The sequence below is a fragment of the Vanellus vanellus genome, assembly GCF_965231255.1.
Source record: "Vanellus vanellus genome assembly, chromosome: 18".
NCBI lineage: Eukaryota > Metazoa > Chordata > Aves > Charadriiformes > Charadriidae > Vanellus > Vanellus vanellus.
In genome coordinates, this window is record NC_138923.1 from 5,985,324 (window position 1) to 6,004,420 (window position 19,097).

Sequence of the window (19,097 nt, forward strand, 5' to 3'; positions counted from 1 at the left end):
AAGGGAGAAGTCCGAGGAGTTTAGATTACAGACAGATTTGTGCAGAGATGTGCTCACGAGCCCACACTGAGTTGCCAATGGGGTCGCGCAGGACCAGGGCTGAGCCTGCACTGAACAGGAGGGCTCAGAAGATTCTTAGGTGCAGAGAAGGTGTAAGAGTGCAGCCACCTATCAGAGCAAAGGCTGGTCCAAATCTTTCCCTTTTTGTTTGATGAGGACCATCTGGTCCGGCTGCCCCTGTGGTTGCATTGGGCACACTACTAAAGGCTGGTGCCCTCTTGTGTACACTACAGATACATGCTTCTTCCAGGAAGAAAACTGGCTTTATTTTCCATAAAAATGAAATGGACATTAATTTGCTTTCTATTAGAGTGTAAAATTTTATTCAGGGGTAGCTTCCAAAGACAAATCATCTATGTCATTCATTGTATCTCAGTTGCAGACTGCTGGGTTTCATTGGTGGTTTAATTATTCACAGTCCAGCCATAAAGATAGTAAAGAGTATAAAACGATGCATTCCACACGTCAGTTCTCTCGCACGCTTTTATTACTTCAAACCCTGTCCTCTGGGTAATGATGTCAAGACTCTGTGACAGTTACACTGTGTTCACTGCAAATGGATTTTATTGCTTGTCTGCAGCAGCCTTTGGAAAGCTCGTTGCGCTGATGGTCTCTGGTGGGGCAGTAGCAGAAGCAGGCTCAGTCCAAGCTGTCAAGGCACACAAGAAGTAAAAGGAACGATGTGATGTGGGCTGCGTTTTACAGAAGGAAAACAGAGGAATAAAGAGGCTGTGATGTGTCCAAGGTGCCTGAGCGAGCTGTCTCAATGGCAGCTGCAGCCCTGAATCAAATGGGGAATAAGGGCTTTGCCATGCAGGAGACGTGGGAAGATCTTTTTCCCCACTCCAGTAAATTCACATCTAGCCCTATGACTTCCATGCCAACGCCTTGACCACATGAGTTGTCCTCATCTTGCAGATCGACTCTGTAACACGATGATGTTATGTTGGTGTCCAGGCAAACCTGGGCTGTCCTTTGAAAACCTGCCCTAGGAGATCCTCAGCACAGCTGTGATTTCTATCAGACTTCTTTCCTACCAGGACACACTTATGAATGACAGAAGTAACTATCATCAAAACAAAAGCTCAGCCAGGCCTCCAGTTGGCATAGCATCCTACGGCTTACTATGCTGTTGTGAGCTAAATGAAGTGGGAAATATGCTTTCATTAGACATAGCTGAGTCAGCAATCTCCATCCCGAGAGCTGCAAAACTTAAGACTGAAGCCAGTAGAATCCAAAGATTATCAAAGAGAACAATACAGTTAATACATACTTAATAAAATCCATGCATTTGGGGGCGGGGGGGGGGGGGGGGGAGAAGTCTTTACATTGGTTTACAAGGGCCAACTGGTGACTACACAAACTCTGGGGTTTGTTTTCAATAAGCTGCTTAGAGCCCAGAAAATATTTCCCCTTACATTTTAGCTGTTGGAAGGTAGGTCAGATTTTGGGCGTAAACTACTTGGCAGCATTTGCTAACTCCTCCTTCCTCATCCCCCAAGCACACAAACATAACACACCTAATTCCCAGTGCATTACTGGGGCTGCGAGGGAGAGTAGAGGCAGTCGCGGTGGGAATTGCCCCCATTTCCAAAAAGGAGCAGTCGATGTCCCGTCACTAGAGCCGTGCCTTCAACTCGCCCTTGTGTCACAGGTCGTGGTGGTGCTCATGGAGGCTTACACCTTGTCTCCTGTTCTTGGCTGAGCTGTGGGGCTGAGGATGTGCTCAGGGTAATTGAGGTGTTCTGCATGTGGGGATAAATAAGACCTTAGGAATTAGTGAGTGATTTTTTGGTATGTTCATTTTTTTTAATGCCAAATGGGGGCTTGTTTTAGAAGGGCTGATATCTTCAGGGTGGGCCGTGGAGACATCTGGCTCTGAACCCCTCATTGAAAACAGGCCTCCAGATCATTGTTATTTGCACTATGGCCTCAGTATGAGGCCCAGGATAGGCAGTCCCCCCAAAACACCTACGATCTCCTTCTGAAAACACCAGCCGTCTATTCCATGCAGCATCTCTGTTTTTTCCAAATTGAAATCCCTGCTCTCAGCGGGGCCTCATGACCACAGCTTTCAAATCTGTGGCTTTAAAAATGCCAGAAAGTGTAGGGATTACGATACTGCAGAACGGAGAGGGATGTCAGGCCTTGGGTGTGAAGGGCTACAGATCTCCTGAGATCCAGTCCTAGCACTGTCTGGAGTTGAAAGTGGTCTTGACCACATTGCTTGTTTCTTGTTCCTCAGTGGTTTGATGGCAACAGTAAAGTCCTCTCTCTTGGGATATGGAGGATTTGTTAATTCTTGCTGTAGTCCTTTAACTACTCTGATGAGATGGATACTTGGAAGAGGGTGATGATTATTCTGTACTGGAAGTCTTTCTGATAGAAATTTGATGGCATAGACTGCAATTTGTGGATCTTTTAGTTGTTTCATTGCTCTAGATCCCCGCTGCTGCCAGCTCAGAGCACTTGTTAGCAAAAGTCCTCACTCTTTCCCATGCATCTGTGTCTCTCCTAGGGCGACCGTGGCTCAGTGGGACCCCCAGGCCCTCCGGGAGTCAAGGGGTCGATGGTAAGGAGTAAGTCTGCATTCTCTCGCTCTTGCTGCTGCCTCTCTCTCTGTGTCCCAGCGAAGGATGCAGCTTCTCCTGGTCTTTCAGTTACACGAGAATAGCTGCAAATTCTTCCTGTCTTTGTGGGGATGGGGCTGGCTATTTGAATGGCTGGGGATTGAGGTATAACCTCATCCCAGCACTCCTGTTCAGCAGTCTCACCTTCAGAGAAACACTGGGTTTCAACACGTTCTGCAGCTCCATCAGCTGAGGATGGGTTGTGTCAAGCAGAGCTAACTAGGAGCTACAGGCTACGGTGCCTGAAGGATTGCCTGTTTCCAAGCATTCTGGCACCTAAACAGATGGGATCCAGGAATAGGGATTTCCAAACCTCTGTTGTTCACATCCCGCCAAGTTGCCAGGAGCAGCTGGAGATGGGGGGATCCTCGTTTGGGAGTTTTAACAGAAGGGACCTCAGCAAGGTCTTGTCTTTCTCTGACACTCCTGTGTACCATAGCACAAGACCCAATGACAGATTTTCCCATTAATTCAGCCCATTCTTTTCTGGGCTGTTCAGAAAATCTAGCCGCTTATATTGCTAGCAAGGTTGGAGCTGGGCTTCTCCATCTGCCCTTGAGCAATCTTACCCAGACAAATAGCAGACCTGCCTGACCTTGCAAGCAACCAGCGATGCCTTTTTTCCTGTCTTCCCACTTGGAGGAAGAAGGGCTGAGCAGATCCCGAGAATTCATACCAGGCGTGTTCTTCTTCCTTCCCTTTTAGGGGCACCCCGGGACACCAGGAGGAGTGGGTTTTCCTGGGATCCCCGGACCAACAGTAAGTAAAGGCTGCCATCACCTTGTAACCCTGTGCACCAAAAATCAGCATCCCATATCCTAGGCATTCATGGGCTGAGTCAAGCATCTGTGTCCCAGTTGATTTGAAAGAGATATGTGGCAAGGGATGGGGCATGGGCGCATGCAGCATGGGAAGAGATGACAAAAAAAAAAAATTGGTGCTTAATCCAAATGTTTATAGTTCGTTTCCCTAATGAGGGGTCCAAAACTCACAATCCAGCCTCATTCTTTTAGCAGGACACAAGCTCGCTAGCTCAAGACTCTATGCAAGGCCCTTTCTTTCTGGTAGGAATGGGTGGTGGTGGTGGTGATCACCCCATACCCTGCAGTGGCTGCGTTGGCAGAGCCCCTCGCTGGAGGGAGAGAGGCAGCAGAGCAGCTGCCCCCAGATGCACCCTCCGGCTGGACGGGCTCATCTGGTGCATGTGCAGCTGTGGCTGGAGCGTGCAATTGCTGTGGAAGTATATTTTAGTGTGGCTCCGGTTTCCCACAGCCGTTGGTCAGTCGGAGCTCCGGCTCTCCCAGCAGCACAAATGCCGCTGCGTGTCATTTGCTGGAACCAACAGAAAGGCAGCTCTGGGCAGGCACAGGGGAATGGATTTTGCTCAGTGTGTGAATTCCCACAGCGTTGTTAATTGGGAGAAGGATCACAGTAGCAAAATGCCCAGGCAGTGCCAAAGGTTTGGCCTCCAGACCGGCGGCAGCTCTGCCCACTGCGGTCAGCCCAGGGATGCTCTGGGCCCACCGGCCGCAGCCAGCTGCTGCCTGGAGAGAGATTTCACAGTTGCAAGTCAATGGAGGTGAGGCAAAGGAAAGGTCTGAGGTCAAGCAGCACCTCACGGTCACCCATCCCTACCTGGAGAGCAGTGACATGGCACTGGCCAGGCCCTTACAGTAAAAGGTGCGTGATGCTGCCTGCAGCCCCAGCGGTGAGGAGGCAGCTGGATATCTCTAGATGTTCCTTTTTTAGCATCTTTCCCAGCACGTTAGCTGCTGCGTGACTTGGGGTTGGCCGGAACATTAGTCAGAGCCTACTCCATGCGGTGGGCTCTCGGGGGGACAGGAGTGCCTGAGGGCAGAGGGAGGGTCTGCACTGGCCCTGTGGCAGAGCTCCCAGTCCTGAAGCGATATCTACTGCACCACTAACTACAACCTTTAGTTGAGGCTGAGTTTTGTCTTACTTCACTGGGGCGTGATGACAACAGTATGAGCAGAGACATCAGCTCTGACTGGAGATGCCGAAACCTCTCTGCAGAGATCTGGGAGCTGAGACTGTCCCCAAGTCCTTCCGCTTCCTTCAATTCCCTGTTCTCCTGCAGGCAAATAACTAACAAGTTCATCCAAGCAAAATGTTACCTCCAAGACTGCATTTTAAAAAGTCATAATTCAATAAGTCAAACTTCCTCACAAAGCCAGTAAATCAAATAATCCCCTAATATCAGATCCCCGCTCATTAACTCCAGCTGTTTCTGCCTGTTTCTCCACGAAACATTCATTATTTGCTTTTCAAGCCAGATCTGAGGCATGCTGTTGTTGTTTGTCCTAAACTGTTAAAATCTTTGAGATTAAGCTCTCCAGTGAGCCTTAGCAGCTCCGATGGCTGATTAATTCAACAGAGGGTGATTGAGAATGAGGAGCAAAGGTATAGTCAATGGTAGGAAACTCTGCCTTTAATTTCAGCTCACTGAAATAAAGGCTTGTGAATTCCTTTTCACTCTTCCTGCTCACTATCATGGTACATCTTTTGTATTAATACAAAGTTTTGAAAATAGTGTATACATACAGGTACATTAAAGGTCACTCATCTTCTGAAGAGTTCCTTGAAATTACCAGCATGGTATCTAGTTGCTCCCTCAACATTTTACCATCACAACGAATGTTTCTGTGCTTGTATTTTCATGAGCTATTTGGGATAGGCTGAGGCTTCCAGGAGGATATTCCAAATACCAACAAAAAATTTCATTTCGGTATGTGTTTATCATAAAAATCTCTATAAAACAGGCATTTGACACATCTACTGCCTGTCTGTGCCAGTCACTACTGACCTCACTAGCAAAACCGAGATTTACTGGGATTACAAATATAGTTACAGTCAACTAACTTTTCCATCTTGAGTGAGAACAGCTAAGCATTTGTTTTCTGAACTTACATGCCATGCAAAAAGATACCTCCGTTCCAAAAGCAAAATCTTTATTAGTGGCAGTGGTACAAGCAGTAGGAAGATCACAGTCCAATTTTGTTCTAATCCTTGGTAGAGTTTGAAGGGTTGACAGTTGGTAAAAGCTATTAATATATAAATAGCAAAACTTGATGTGGAATGTTTGAGAGAGTAAGAATGGAATGTGTCATTTTGAGGTTTTCTTTTCTGACAGTAGAAAGGCATTAACTTCAAATCCGGCTTTTTAAAGTTATAATGCAGAAATAAGTCCTGTTAATTGAACATATCCTTTAATTTTTGAAGCAGACAAATATTGTAACAGGAAAAAAAAAGCTGTTTAATTTTCTTCTGTTTTTTCTGTATGCATATTAATGAATCAAGTGCGTACAAATCCAGGTCAAAAGAAAACCTGAACCCTTTTTGTAAGTGTGAGAAGAACAGGATCACATCCACAACACCAACAGTCCAAATGAAATTAGCATCTATCTGCCAGTACGAATATTTATGCAGCACTAACAGGGCAACAGTTACTTGAAGATAAAATCAGCATTTGGCTGAAAAGGTCAAACTTGGATACCTAAGATGAGGTGTCTGATTTTGTATTTGGACAACTGAAAAACAGATCCTGGTTATTATTATTTTTGTACAGATACTGAGAAACAGCTGCTTTTAATAGCTTCAGAGGGAATTCTGGATGTTCGACTTCTCTTCAAATCACACCACTTACACAAACAACAGGCTGTAGATATTTAAGCATACGAACCCAGCCAGGATCCTTGGCCTAAATGTTCATAATCCAAAGACAAGCAGTGAGTTAAAAAAAAAAAAAAAAACACCATTTATAGACAAGTAAATACGGTAAAGTTTTTGGCAAGGGTTTAATGAACCAACCTGCTGGTCAAGGGTCTGCATCTGAGGCCCCTGCAGATCACATAGGGATGATGGAGTCTTGTCGACTGCTGCTGCCTTCCTCCTCCTCCTCCATCTTCATTTTGTTTCCCTTTTCTTCTTCCAGGGTCCAGCAGGAGTCCGTGGTGCGCCAGGGATAAGAGGGATGAAAGGCCGCAGGGTAAGCACTTTCCATGAGCTTTTACCCCTCTCTTCTTCCAGCTATTGGAAAAGTAATCTGGTGGGTTAGTGTCGGGGGGTGAAGATGAGCAGCAGTTGGGGTAGCACCTCCACAGCCATGTTTCTGCTGTGTATAAAGACTGCAGTCATTAAAGTAAGTCTTACCAGGGATGCAAATGTAAATGATGCGTATGGGCAGAGGGGTAGAGTTTATCGTGGAAGTGGTCCAACTTGTCTTTTCCAACAACCTGCAATGTCAAAAGAAGGTTTACAGACATTTCTGGTGAGGAAGGTGAAGATTTAGTCATCTGAAGATGCGTCTGGGCTGGGGAATAGGGTGCAGGTAGAAGACCAGAAAAGGTGCCTTTGCTGCCAAGGGAGAGAGAGCAGCTGAGATGTGTTGTGATTTAACCAGAGGCAGATAAAGCAGGAAATGTTACGCCATGACATAGAATTAAGAGACGAGGAAGGCAGAAGCGGAGCTGACAAGGGGCTGAACAGTCAACTCTACCTAAGTTTTCGCTTTAAGTCTCGCAGGATTAATGGCTTCTGGCAGCATTCCACAGGGTTGTGTTTTGCATTGTCAGTAGGGCAAATTATAAGCAGGTCTTGTGTCTTTCTATAGATTTTTCCAGCCCATATCATAAGGCCCTGATTTTATCTATACATATCCAAACAGCACCACACTGTAAAGCACATGTGAATCCTCGCTCTGCCTGGAAAGAGCAGACCCCGGCTTAGTACAGGGTAATGCTAGCGTCACTGACAGTGCTACAAGTACATGTTATACTGGATAAATCCTTCACAAGTACTATGTGTCAGTTCACGTGTGGTTCTTCCTGCTCTGTTTGGGTGACAGCCGACAGCAGAATGACCTCTAGACCTGCCAAAGCTGCTTGTTTTCCTGCCTGTGACATCCAACCCACATCCCACTGAGCTCCTCAATCTTTCTTCTTCTTCAATGGGACATTTATTGCAGGAGCATCCCTGCTTTGGGTTGTTTTATCTTGTCCAGCTGCTTTACAAAGTATTAATAGTGAGTGCACATGGATTCTGCTGAATGACCCAACAACAACATATTTTGCATTTCTCCCTCCAAGGACCGTATGATATCTGTTTCCATGTTTCATTTTCAAAGATGAAGGCTGGAGTAAACTATACGTTTTACCCACCCCCAGTCTCTGCTTCTACTGCAACTCTTGCTTGAGGAATTTGGGACAGCCAAGGATTGCGTATGTTTCCCTATGCCAGGGCTAAAACTCGCTTCAAATAGCTGGGTTATTCCAGAAATGGAATAACCAACTAGCAGGCTTTATAACCACAGAGTTATGTACCCTGGAACTCCTTTAAGCTTTAAAAGCACAGCTAGAAGGACACCAAGTCCAGTGGGTGCATATCAGGGTTCAGCTTTTAATATGTGTCTGGGAAAAACAGCTTCCTTGCTGCCGATCTTTTTAGCGGGAAGGCCCATGGATCTCATTCCCTGGTTCCGCTCTCAGAGGGTCCCCTGGGGAGCGAGGTTTCTCTGTGCTACGTAGCAGCAATTAACTGAGTTCCTTGGGACATCCGTGATCATGATGGATGAGAAACTAGAGGCACTTTCACAGGAGGCTTTGAATAGATGGTGAAAAATATCTCAAGGTGAAACTACGGTGCAGAGCTGAATGGGAAAAGCCTTCTGAATGCATCCAGGCTGCCAACTGAGTGGACTCTTGGAGAGGTGGATCCACCAAGGGCATCAGACATTTCTTCCAGTGTCTTTGATGTATGCAGTGACAGAGAAGGAGTCCCAGTGCTGCCTTCCCCCAGCTGCCGGCCGGGGATGCCTGCCACATCCCCTGGCACTGAGCCTCTCCTTACGGCAGGCAGTCGCGTGCAACTGTGGGTTTGGCTCTGGGGTTGTGCAAGATTCACTCACATAAATCTTCAGCTTCTAACTTCTGTGTTGGCCTAAAGTCCACAAGCCACAAGGAGATTAGAGCTGACCAGGCGATTTTCAGCTCCACTCGTACTGTCAGGAATGACGAAGACAGTATTTATTATCACATGAGGTAAAACCAAGAGCAAAGCTGGATTCAGCTCCTAAGAAAGGAGGTTGGCTGGTACTGCAGGGACCTGCCTTTGGGTGTAGCTAGATCCAGAGAGAGGGTGCCAAACCATGAGAAGAAATCCTGCAGGACACCAACTGCTGCCAGCGCTGTCCATCCTCAAAATGACATACCACGTGGTAGAGACGTTCAGCTTCATGGCTTCGGGTTGCATTTCCTCTCCAGATGTTGAGTCTGGCAGACCCTGTGCCAGTTGTTGCCCCTGGACATTTCTCCACTGAGGAAGCCCAGACTTCAAAGGGCATCCCAGCCGTGAAAACCAGAAACGCAGCAGTGTCTCTGTCTTGGCTGGCTGAAGAACCCTGCAAAAAGTCACCCCAGGAATTGCAGAACATGGAGGGTAGAACAAGAGGCAGTGCCCAGGGAAGAGGGTGCATTAAGGTCTTGATGTTGCCCTAAGGACACCAGTATCAGCAAGGGGTAAGCCTCTGCCATCGGCGCTGAGCATCTGGGTCTGTGCTGGTGCTCTGCGCTGATCCTGCCTTCAACACCCACTGCTGGACTGTGGCACAGTGGAGATTTGGTGCCTTTGAGCACCACAGAATATAATCCATACAGAATTTCCAAGGCAGCCAGACATCCTTTCTAAGATCCCCAGCAGAGAGGAGGAGCTCGGGCTTTGCTCTGAAATCCTGCAGATTTCAGTGAATATGATGTCGGTAAGGACCAGCAGATCTCCTGCCTAGAGGATTTCTGGTCTGTATATCTCTCTCTCATGTTTTCCTTCTCTTCATACTCTCAGAAGATATTCCAGGCACATAGTATCCTTTGCTAAGTTTGTCCTGCTATTCTGGCTCTTGGTTTTCTCAGGATGGGGAAATGATCCCCCAATTGTAATTTCAGACATTACCCTCTGTCTATCCTAGTTTACAAAAGGGATGTAATTCAATTCAGAGTGGAAACATGAATGCAGCCTCCACCAGATGTTCGTGGGTTCCATGAGCTCTGTTTGTGGATACTTCATTAAAGTAATTTTGCTTTTGAAGGAAACGTAAATAGCAAATATGGTTTTGATTGTGAAGAACAATGGTGACTTTTGGGGGTCTGTGTTTATGTTGTGATAGCTTTTGTATTTTCAAGATATAAGTACAAATTTTAAAAAGAAAATTCTTTTAAAATTGTAACCTCCTTTTTAGTCATGACAGGACTATTGTTCTTTCCCATGTCATTGTTTAGCCCATCTAACTGATACTGAACTATCTTCCACAAACACGTTTTGCCTTCTTCTCTTCCCTAAGGACAAGAAACTTGGACCTGTGAGCCCAGGCTTATTTCCCTTCATCCGTACTCAGTGTAGCACTTAGACGTGTGCTTAACATTCACTGAGTGACAGCTATGCACATGTTTAAACCTAATTACTTAACCAAATCAAGGTTTAAATTTGGAGGCAGCTGATTCAGCAAGTCCCTCACCCTATCTCACTTAAATTGAAAAGCACATTTCTGTTAATCAGCTCCTCACAGCAGGAAAACCTGTGGTCTCCAGCATCCTCTGCCAAGAATATCTATATCAAAAAGCCCAGGTTTTGACTGAGAATCTCTACAAAAGGCTAAATATCAACTGGAGCCATGACTTTGCAACTTAGATCACAAAGCTACACCTGAAATCCTGCTGTAAAGTGACTTACCTTGCCCCATTCTTCTGGCCAAGGTGTCTGTCAATATTTCTGGCATTTTATCCTCTCACTGGAGGGGTTGCTGGGTACTGGCTCAGGCCAGAGGAGCTTTTCAAATCCCAAAGTGTATTTCTCTTTTCTGCAGTGCTATTCATTTAACAACCTCCTGCATTAACTATTGCCCAGGTGAAGCCTGCAAAGACGAGATAAGGCGTGCAGAGCTGCTCTCCCAGCACTCTGCTCAGGTGGGGACCGCTCTTCTCTGCCACATGGACCCGATGCTTCGCAGCATCACTGACTGCAGGAATTTGTAAATGCTAGGGATTTATAAAGCGGCATTATCTAAGCAAACTCAAAAATAGTTGCTTTTCCCAGGCCCAGCTGAGAAGTTGTTCATGGAGAAAAAGCAGAGGTATATTGTTTTGCTCCCAGGGATCTTTCTAGTTGGCTGAAAAAGCATTAGAAGTGTTTGAGGAAAAGTTCGCTACAGATCTCTGGCCAGCACCGCCTCCCTTCAGCTTCAGTCAAAGCATCTGCTTGCTTTTCATTTGGCCAGGCTGTGATAGTGAAATATCAATATTTGGATAAAGGGGTAAGGAAGAAGCTTTGGATTTCTGGAAAGGAGCTACCGACTGCTTGTTCATGCTGCTGCTTCTGCTCTTCAGAGACTGGTTACTGTCTCTCTTTGAGCTCTGACTGTCTGTCCAAACAGGGGGAAATGCAGCGCTGCTTTGCAGGAACACCTTGTTGATTATTTAGCTCCGTTCTGCGGGAATGTGGTCTGCTCTAGCAGTAGGGTATACCTCTGTTGGCTCACATGGACTAGCAATAAACCTGAGCTACAAAGCCTGGAGCTGAGTACCCCTGCATTTGTGAGCTGATGATGTTCATATCTAGCCAACATCGTAACACTTTGTTTGGTCTGGGATTGCTGATAGTGCTGCTCAGTATTGCACGTCTCTGAGGGAAATACTGACTTGGACTGTGTACTCGCTGATCGTGCAGCTCTATGACCTGCTTTGCTACCATTCCTAGAGCCTACATTTAACAAAACTCACAATTACAGCGGGCAGAATGTGACTGCAGGTGAGGCTTGCAAGGGCTTAATGCTGACTTTCTACTACATAGCTCCGTGGGGACCTACACAGGGATTACAGAGAGAAATGTGCCCATGTAAGACATTGAAACTAGAATTAAAAAAATGCTGGGCTCTGCCCAGCCCTGAGTATCTTGCTGCCTGCTGAGATCCAGGACCTCAGCGCAAGCGCGACTTGTTCCAGCTGGAGCATCGGCATTGGGACACAAGGTCGCAGAGCTGTGATTTCCTGCGCAATGCCAATTTGGCTCCTCTTGCCTGACAGTGCAACCAAAAGGGGAAATTCATCTGGTTCAGTAGCAATGAGAGATGACACTTGGTCTTGTGGCTCATGTGCTTCAGGGAGACTGCCCAGGCATCTCCCTGTGCAGTGACTCCCTGCATGACCTCAGGCGAGATGTTTTGAGATGGACATGGCAATGCCTTTGAGCCTCATGTTCATGACCAGCTGGCTTCAGTGAAAACCAGGTTTTTGAATGCTCCACCAGCCATAAGCCTGTATCTCTCTGTGCCTTGGCTTCCCATGTGCAAAGGAGCGGACAGATCTCAATTTAACCTTCCTTTTTTTCCTGTTTACATTGTGAAGCTACTTGGAGCTTGCACTATTTGTACAGCCCTGGCCCAGCAGGGCCTCTCCTGAGCTGTGTACTACCACATAAATACTGATATAGACTAAAGAAAATCTTCCTTCTCTGTTTCGTGGGCTCCAAGAGATGCTGGCAATGGTGATACAGCCATGCCTTTCACTGCACCCTCCTTACCCCTTTCTTAGGATGGGTCCAGGCTGCATATGCCCTTAGGAGATTGTTCCCCGCAGTGCCTCTCTACACGCTCACGCTGGTGCCTCTGGCCTGCCACGCTCAGGGCAGGCGTGCCTGGCTGTTCAGTTAATTTTGAAGCATTGAGGGTCCAAGGGGAGCCCGGGGAGCTGCGCTCAGCCCTGCCTGCATGGCCAAGCCGCCGGGTCTGCAGGGGAAAGGCACCGTGCTGTGCCGTGCGGCGTTTGGCATGGGATGCGCCCTGGAGAGCTGCCAGGACCTCACTCACTCATCTCTAACCGGCGTTGTCAGTAAAAGAGAGTTTTAAAGATTTAACTAATTGACTAAATGTAGCCTTTCCTGTCAGGACGAATTAGGGGAAGCCTTTATCCTGGGTTTCGGCCCAGGAGGCTGGAGAAGATGAAGCTTGCCACATGCATTTGCGAATACAGGGTCACTTTCTCCTTCTTTAGGTCAGATGCCGATGAGATGTGTTGTGATGGGATTAGGCAGGTGACTGCTGTGAAGTGAGATTGCCCTGGCAGATCCTGCGATGCCGGTGACAGGGCTCTGCTGGAAGAAACGAGGATACCGTAAACACTTCCCCAGCCAGCCAGCCCTGCCGGGTTGGACCGCTGCGAACCACAGCCATTGCTGCCCTTGCTGCAGCGCTGCGTGAGGGCTGAGGGCACTCAACAGCCTCCATCCAGCACTGGCAAAGGGGCTGGACAGGGCAGGACAGGCTACAGAAGATGGGTCTGAAGGGCCAGACATATCCCACTTTCCTTCCCTGACAGCATCTGTCCTGGAATGGGGACCTCTAACCTGGGTCATTGCTGCTGTTCCCATGTCCCACTTGCCTCTGATCCCTGCTCCCTCCTTCTCTAGCACCAGGGCTGAGATACTGAATCTTTCCCCTCAGCACTTCTTCAGAAGCGGGTAACCCAGTCACCTCAGATAGTAAAGATGTAGTGGTAGGACTACATCTTTAGGGTTAATGGCTTCAAACTGGAAGAGGGGAGATTTAGATTAGATATTAGGAAGATTTTTTTTCACTGTGAGGTAGCCCAGAGAAGCTGTGTCTGCCCCATCCCTGGAACACCAAGGCCAGGTTGGACGGGGCTTGGAGCAACCTGGGCTGGGGGGAGGTGGCCCTGCCTAAGGCAGGGAGGTTGGAACTGGATGATCTTCAAGGTCCCTTCCAACCCAAACCATTCTATGATTCTATGTAATTGCACAAAATAACTGAATGGCTGCTCAAAGAAGAGGGGAACAGTTTGTTATCCTCCCTAGAAAAGAAGTTGGATAGCAGGGTGCTTTCCCAGGGTGCCAATGCCATGCACATGCTGACACTTCCCTTCTCTTTGGGCAGCCCAGTACCCAGCTCAGGGCAGGTCTGTGCGTTTTGCTGGGCAGCTCCCCAGATGCCTCCAAGCTCTGCTCTCCCACTACTCCAACCTACAGCACTGTCTGGCTTAAGCTGTCAGTTGCCCTGCTTTTAAATGACCTTCTGGTTTATGTCATTGTGCTTTGAGGTTTATAGGGACATGGATTAATAAAACTTTTGGTCTTTACTGCTCTCTGATCTAGTGGCCAGCATGAGTTGGGGCACTTGGGGTCTAGGGCTGGTGAGAGCTGTCATTACATTAGTGTAGTAAAGCACCGACCTGTGAAACGCCCCATTTGGTTGCGGTGTCCCCATCTGGTGCACAGTCCTTCTCTGTCCATCTGTCCTGGAGATCAGGCTGAGCATTCTTTAGAGCTGTGTCTCACTGGCATGCAATACTGGCTTTTGGTTATTTAATCTCTGGTACGCTCAGCGGCACAGGGTTTTGCCAAGCGCAGTAGAAGTTTTTGCATTATTTTATATTGACGATGTTTGTCTGCTGTAATAATTTGGCTAAGTTTCCTATACATCTTCTGCTGTTACACTGCCTTTTTTTGTGAGTCTCTCTCTCTTGCCTGTTATACTGGAGTTGCTTTTCTAACATATTGGCTCCCTAGCCCTGTTATTACTTTTGGCACTCGGTTTGCATCCCGATTAAGCACGTTGGCTCCTGTTTTCTCTATTTCCGTGTTGGCCTGCTCTCAGGATTCCTCTTACCACTACATTCTAGCACCACTCTGTGTTTTTATTTATTATTTATATTACAGTAACACCTAAGAGTCCCAACTGAGCTCATGGACTGATTATGAACATGATGTACATTAATAGAGTCTCTTGATATGCCCTTTACTCGTTTATTTTCCATGACCATGGCTCTGTTTATTCTCCATCAGTGTGACACACTGGTTTCTGGGGTTCAAATGGTGCGGAGAGCTGCGCATTCAGCTCTTCTGAGATTCGTCTGAAAGCTAGGTCACAGCTGTCCCCTCTTTGAGACCAGTGCTCTCCCCGCCTAACACCCTCTGGAAGAAGGAGGGCACCTCTTCCTTGAGGATGCCCGAGCTGTACCTGTTCAGTTTTAGCTAATGACTTCCAGGATCTCTTGCTGTCTGGACTTTTGTATGTGCCATGAGCGTTTGCAAAGCGTGCGTGTCCCGTACACCTCCTGAGGTCCTCATGCCTCCTGCACGCGTGCCCGGGAGCAGATGCCGGGCGTAGGACCAGACGTGCCAAAGCAGGCATGGCTGGCTGCGCTCCTCCCAGCATCCATATGCATGAGCACCTGCCTGATGCTTAACAGCAGACAGTTCTTTAAATAGCAGGTAACTGTAACTGAAGGCTTGGAGTTCAGCTGCCAGCAAATATACCCTGCTCTTTGGGAGCAGTTTGGGGCCCAGGACAGTTGTGAAGGTACTGTATGATGGGGGCTTGTGTGCCTCTATATTTTGTAGCTTTATTGCCCTGATTGTGACCATCACACGGTGTAGAATGCCCAGTCTGTAGAATGACCATCAGACGGTGTAGAATGCCCAGGGTTAAGGGCAGGGGCAGTTGGAAAAGCGGGATTTCTAGGAAGGAAGAGGCTTGATATCGATAAGGCTAGAACTGCAAGTCTGCATTGCAAAACCCTTGAGATGTAAACGTTGTCTGAAAAAAGGGCTGTTCTGGCCTGCCTTTCTCCTCTGGCTTTTGTTTGTGGTTTGTAGTTGGTTTAACAGGAATAAAAATTATTTTGGTGCTGTGTGCTGCTAAACGGTGAGAAATGAAGGAACAAAACACAGAAAGGATCTGTTGAGTCCTGGGCTGTGAGCTGCTGTGCTCAACCCAAACAGGTATAGGTTGGCTTAGCCAGGGCTGATCTCATGGATTTTCCTGGTGGCCAAAGCTAGAGTCACTGCTGTATTTTCCAGTGAGACATATCCTCTGTGTTCTTATTTTTGCCTCTTTTTTGCCTTTTTTCCAGGGTGCCAGAGGGCCTGATGGACCAGTAGGCGAGCCAGGGTCACGAGGTGTCAAGGTGAGTGCCAGTGGGTGGGCAGGTTGGCTGACTCTTAGTTGTGTTGTGAAATGCTTTGGGTAGGATCAAGGTCACATCCTCCTCCAGGAGGAACGGGCAATGTTTAATTGCTTCACGAGGATCAACCGGCAGGGATGAGTCTTTCATGTAGCCGGGGTAAAATCTGTCCCATGTGGGCATCAAGGCCCTTGGGGTTGGGCTCTGAGACCCTGGATACAGAGGCAATCCACAAACTTAAAAGGGCCTCTGCTAAAATAATAGGGTCCCTTGCAGGAAGGGGAGGAGCTTTAACTGGCAGGGAGTGCGCTTGACTGTTACATCTGAACATAGCAGAAAAATTAGAGCAATTTAAGACGACTGGTAAAGTATCACCTAAGGGAATACATATCTGTTCTGATGTACTTCATGTTAATTAGGGCAGGAGATGTCTGGTGCAAAGAGAGCCTGGCAGATACCCTGCCTGAGCAGACCTTGTCCAAGGTGAGCCTGCTCCATGACAGGCTTTGCGAGGGGTACATGGGAGAGTTTCTCCTTTTGGCAGCAGCCTGATGTGAGAGTAGTGTGGCAGAGCTGGACCCTTGTCCTACCATTGAACATCACAGACTCCATCCCCTGCATGGCACGCATGGCCCTGTGAATGCAATTTGGATGGGGAATCTCCTTTATTTTATGCCCTGCCAGGTAGGGCTGCACGGAGTCTCATGAGAATCCCAGCTTCCTCCAAAGCAGAGTTTGCTCAAAAAACCTTAGATCATGTCCACACTCCTGCTGGGCATTTGGTCTCTCAAAAGCAGAAGGGAACTGCAGGGGATATTTGATGCACAAAAATGCAAGAGCAGGTGGGCTGGGACAGCAGAGCATCGCCAATAGTTTGTGCTCCTGCCAATGTGTCTGTCTTTTTGCTTCGCAGGGCCGACCAGGGGAGCCAGGCAAGCTGGGGCCGGATGGGCTGCAGGTATGTCCTCTGTGAGAGCCAGTGCCTGCCAAACCCAGCATGGTGTCAAACCCCCGTAGGGGTACCCACACCTTTGCAGCACCCAGGGGACAGCAGCTTCTCCTGGCCAAAGCGCCATTCCCAGCTGCTAATCGCTGTAACTGTGTGTTCACAGGGAAAGATGGGTGAGACTGGGGAGACAGGAGCACGTGGCTTCCCAGTAAGTGTCCGTCCCTTGTGCTTCCTTTCATAACCTCGGTTTCACTCAAGTCTGTAAGTTTTGGGTCCTGGTCCAGGAGAAAGAACTTGGACAGTGTCTTACACTTATGGGGCCGCCTCTTCACTCCTTTTACTGGAGTGTTTATGAGATGCATGTTACTGCCGAGAGGCATGAAAGATTGCTATGGGGTTGGAGCTGACCTTGGTGTTTTTAATTTTTCTAGGGTATCCAAGGACCTTCTGGACCTCCAGGAGCAAAAGGGGCTCCAGGCGACCCGGCAAGTGTCTTATCACTCTCTCTTCATCTGTCTTTCCTTCCACACACACAGACACTTCATTTCTTTCTGTCTGTCTCTTCCCCACCACTTATTCCCATTCCCAGCTTCTCTGTCCTTGCCAACTCCAACATGGTCAGATATGTGAAAGATTTGGCTAGAGTTCTAGGAGACGTGAGGAAAGACAAGGTCAGACCCCTGGAAAGCAAAAGGGAGCAGGGGAACAACCAGAGAGAGTGTAGGATACGGCCTGGGCTGGATTTCGGAGGGGAAGGGGGAAAAGAAGGGCAAGGTTGAGTCTGGGACAGGGTCAGATGTAATGGGAGGAGTTGGGCTGGGTTGGTAGGTGGAGCTGAAGGGGGACCAGGAGGGAGGCTGATGATGTCAGAGCTCAGCCCACAGTTTTGGGGCAGATGCTGGGAGATGACAGGTGAAGACACAGACCTCAAGGAGGGCAAACAGGACCACCAAAGCAGGAAGAGGGGTCATCATCTGCTCTCTGCGTCTGTGGGGACTGACCTGGACCGTGAAGGGAGAGGATAAACCAGGCATTTTCAGGTTGCCAACTGCAGTTGTCTTAGGTGGGAGCCAGAAAGATGAAGGGCCTTCTGAGCTGTTGTTTGCCTGTTAAGGTGCCTCAGCACACCCATTGCTGACCTCTCCATCTCACTGGCCATCTCTTGCATGCTGCGTAGCTCCACTGTGATGTGGGAGGGAAATGGTGTTTTATCTTACAGGCCATTGAAGTGATGGCCCTTCCAAAATGAAAACAGTTGTATGAAAAGAGCCTTTTGTCTCTGTTTTTTAGGGTCCACAAGGACCACAGGGGCCACCTGGGCCTTTGGGAGAAATTGGGCATAAGGTAGGTCTGATCTTTGCTCCCATTTGTTTTCCCCTTGCATCGAGAGTAGCGGGACTGAGAGAGGAGTAAATGTGCAGAGGCGCGTCCTTCCACACATGGGACACAAGCAGGAAGGATTTAGGATCTCCCTCAAGTCTGAAAGTCAGCTTCCAAAGCAAACAGTGAAAATCAGAAATTCAAGCATCATTTTCATCACAACCCATAGACACCCTGTTGGGAGATGTGCAGACCTCTTTGTAACAAGAGAAACATTTCAAAACTGACCACACTAACAAGCACATCCCAGGCATGGCTCTATGACCACACCAGGGACCACCTTTCTGCACCAGGCTGCAGAGTCAGGGACCAAATATAGTAACAATTCAAACTGAAACCTGGTCTTTTCTTTCCCCCTCCCTGGTGCCGTTGCTGACAAGACACAGTTTTGTCAGCCCAGCCTGGATTGCTATAGCAGTCCCATCACAAGCAGCTGCAGCCCGTGGAGGAAGCTCAGAGAAACGCCTTTGCTGCTTACTGTGGTTTTGGGTTGCCGTTGCCATGAAGCAGTGGCACAAACACACCATAACCAAAGCAGCAGCAGCTGCCAAACAGTGCCCCGATGGAGTGCAGGGGATGGCTCCATGGTTTCCCCCTAACTCGTCTGCAGCCTTGGCTTGATTTCACTCTCCTTGAAGTATCAGTGTCTTGGCTTTTTACACCAGACGTGCCAGTTCCCCTCAGGTAGCTCCTTTCCATAGGTCCCAAGCTGTAATATAGTCATGATGTTTCATTTGGTTGTGAAAACAGCAGCGAAGGTGGCTTTTAATGCAGTCTACTGCAAAGTGTATGAGTCACGCAAGTTTCCATTCTCATGGCTGCTAGACTGGATGGAGTGAGTTCTCAGCGTGGTAAACCACACTGGGGAGCTGGAAAGCTGCTACTGAGCCACTCTGGACATTGCCAACCAAGAAAGTACAGAGCTTTATTCAAATCTGTGGCTCTTCCAGGAGCTTTTCTCTGCACTGGCACCTCTGGAGAAACCAAAGCAGGATTTTTGCTTTCATTGGAGATGGAATTTTCTCATTGCGTGACTTGACCATTTGTTCGTAAACCCAACATGTGCCCTGCTCCCTGCTCTGCTTGAATCCATTT

General features: G+C 48.0%; 1 protein-coding gene across 1 annotated transcript in view; it reads left to right on the top strand.

The window, feature by feature from the left end:
* The window catches only part of COL27A1 (collagen type XXVII alpha 1 chain), a gene marked incomplete at its 5' end in the record, with an annotated part of 165,922 nt that overhangs the window by 101,914 nt on the left and 44,911 nt on the right, over nucleotides 1-19,097 (top strand). Inside the window, 8 exons of the mRNA XM_082492440.1 lie at nucleotides 2,579-2,632; nucleotides 3,396-3,449; nucleotides 6,643-6,696; nucleotides 15,623-15,676; nucleotides 16,587-16,631; nucleotides 16,786-16,830; nucleotides 17,054-17,107; nucleotides 17,913-17,966. Coding sequence (XP_082348566.1) covers nucleotides 2,579-2,632; nucleotides 3,396-3,449; nucleotides 6,643-6,696; nucleotides 15,623-15,676; nucleotides 16,587-16,631; nucleotides 16,786-16,830; nucleotides 17,054-17,107; nucleotides 17,913-17,966 — 414 coding nt within the window. The remainder of the gene's footprint in view (nucleotides 1-2,578; nucleotides 2,633-3,395; nucleotides 3,450-6,642; nucleotides 6,697-15,622; nucleotides 15,677-16,586; nucleotides 16,632-16,785; nucleotides 16,831-17,053; nucleotides 17,108-17,912; nucleotides 17,967-19,097) is intronic.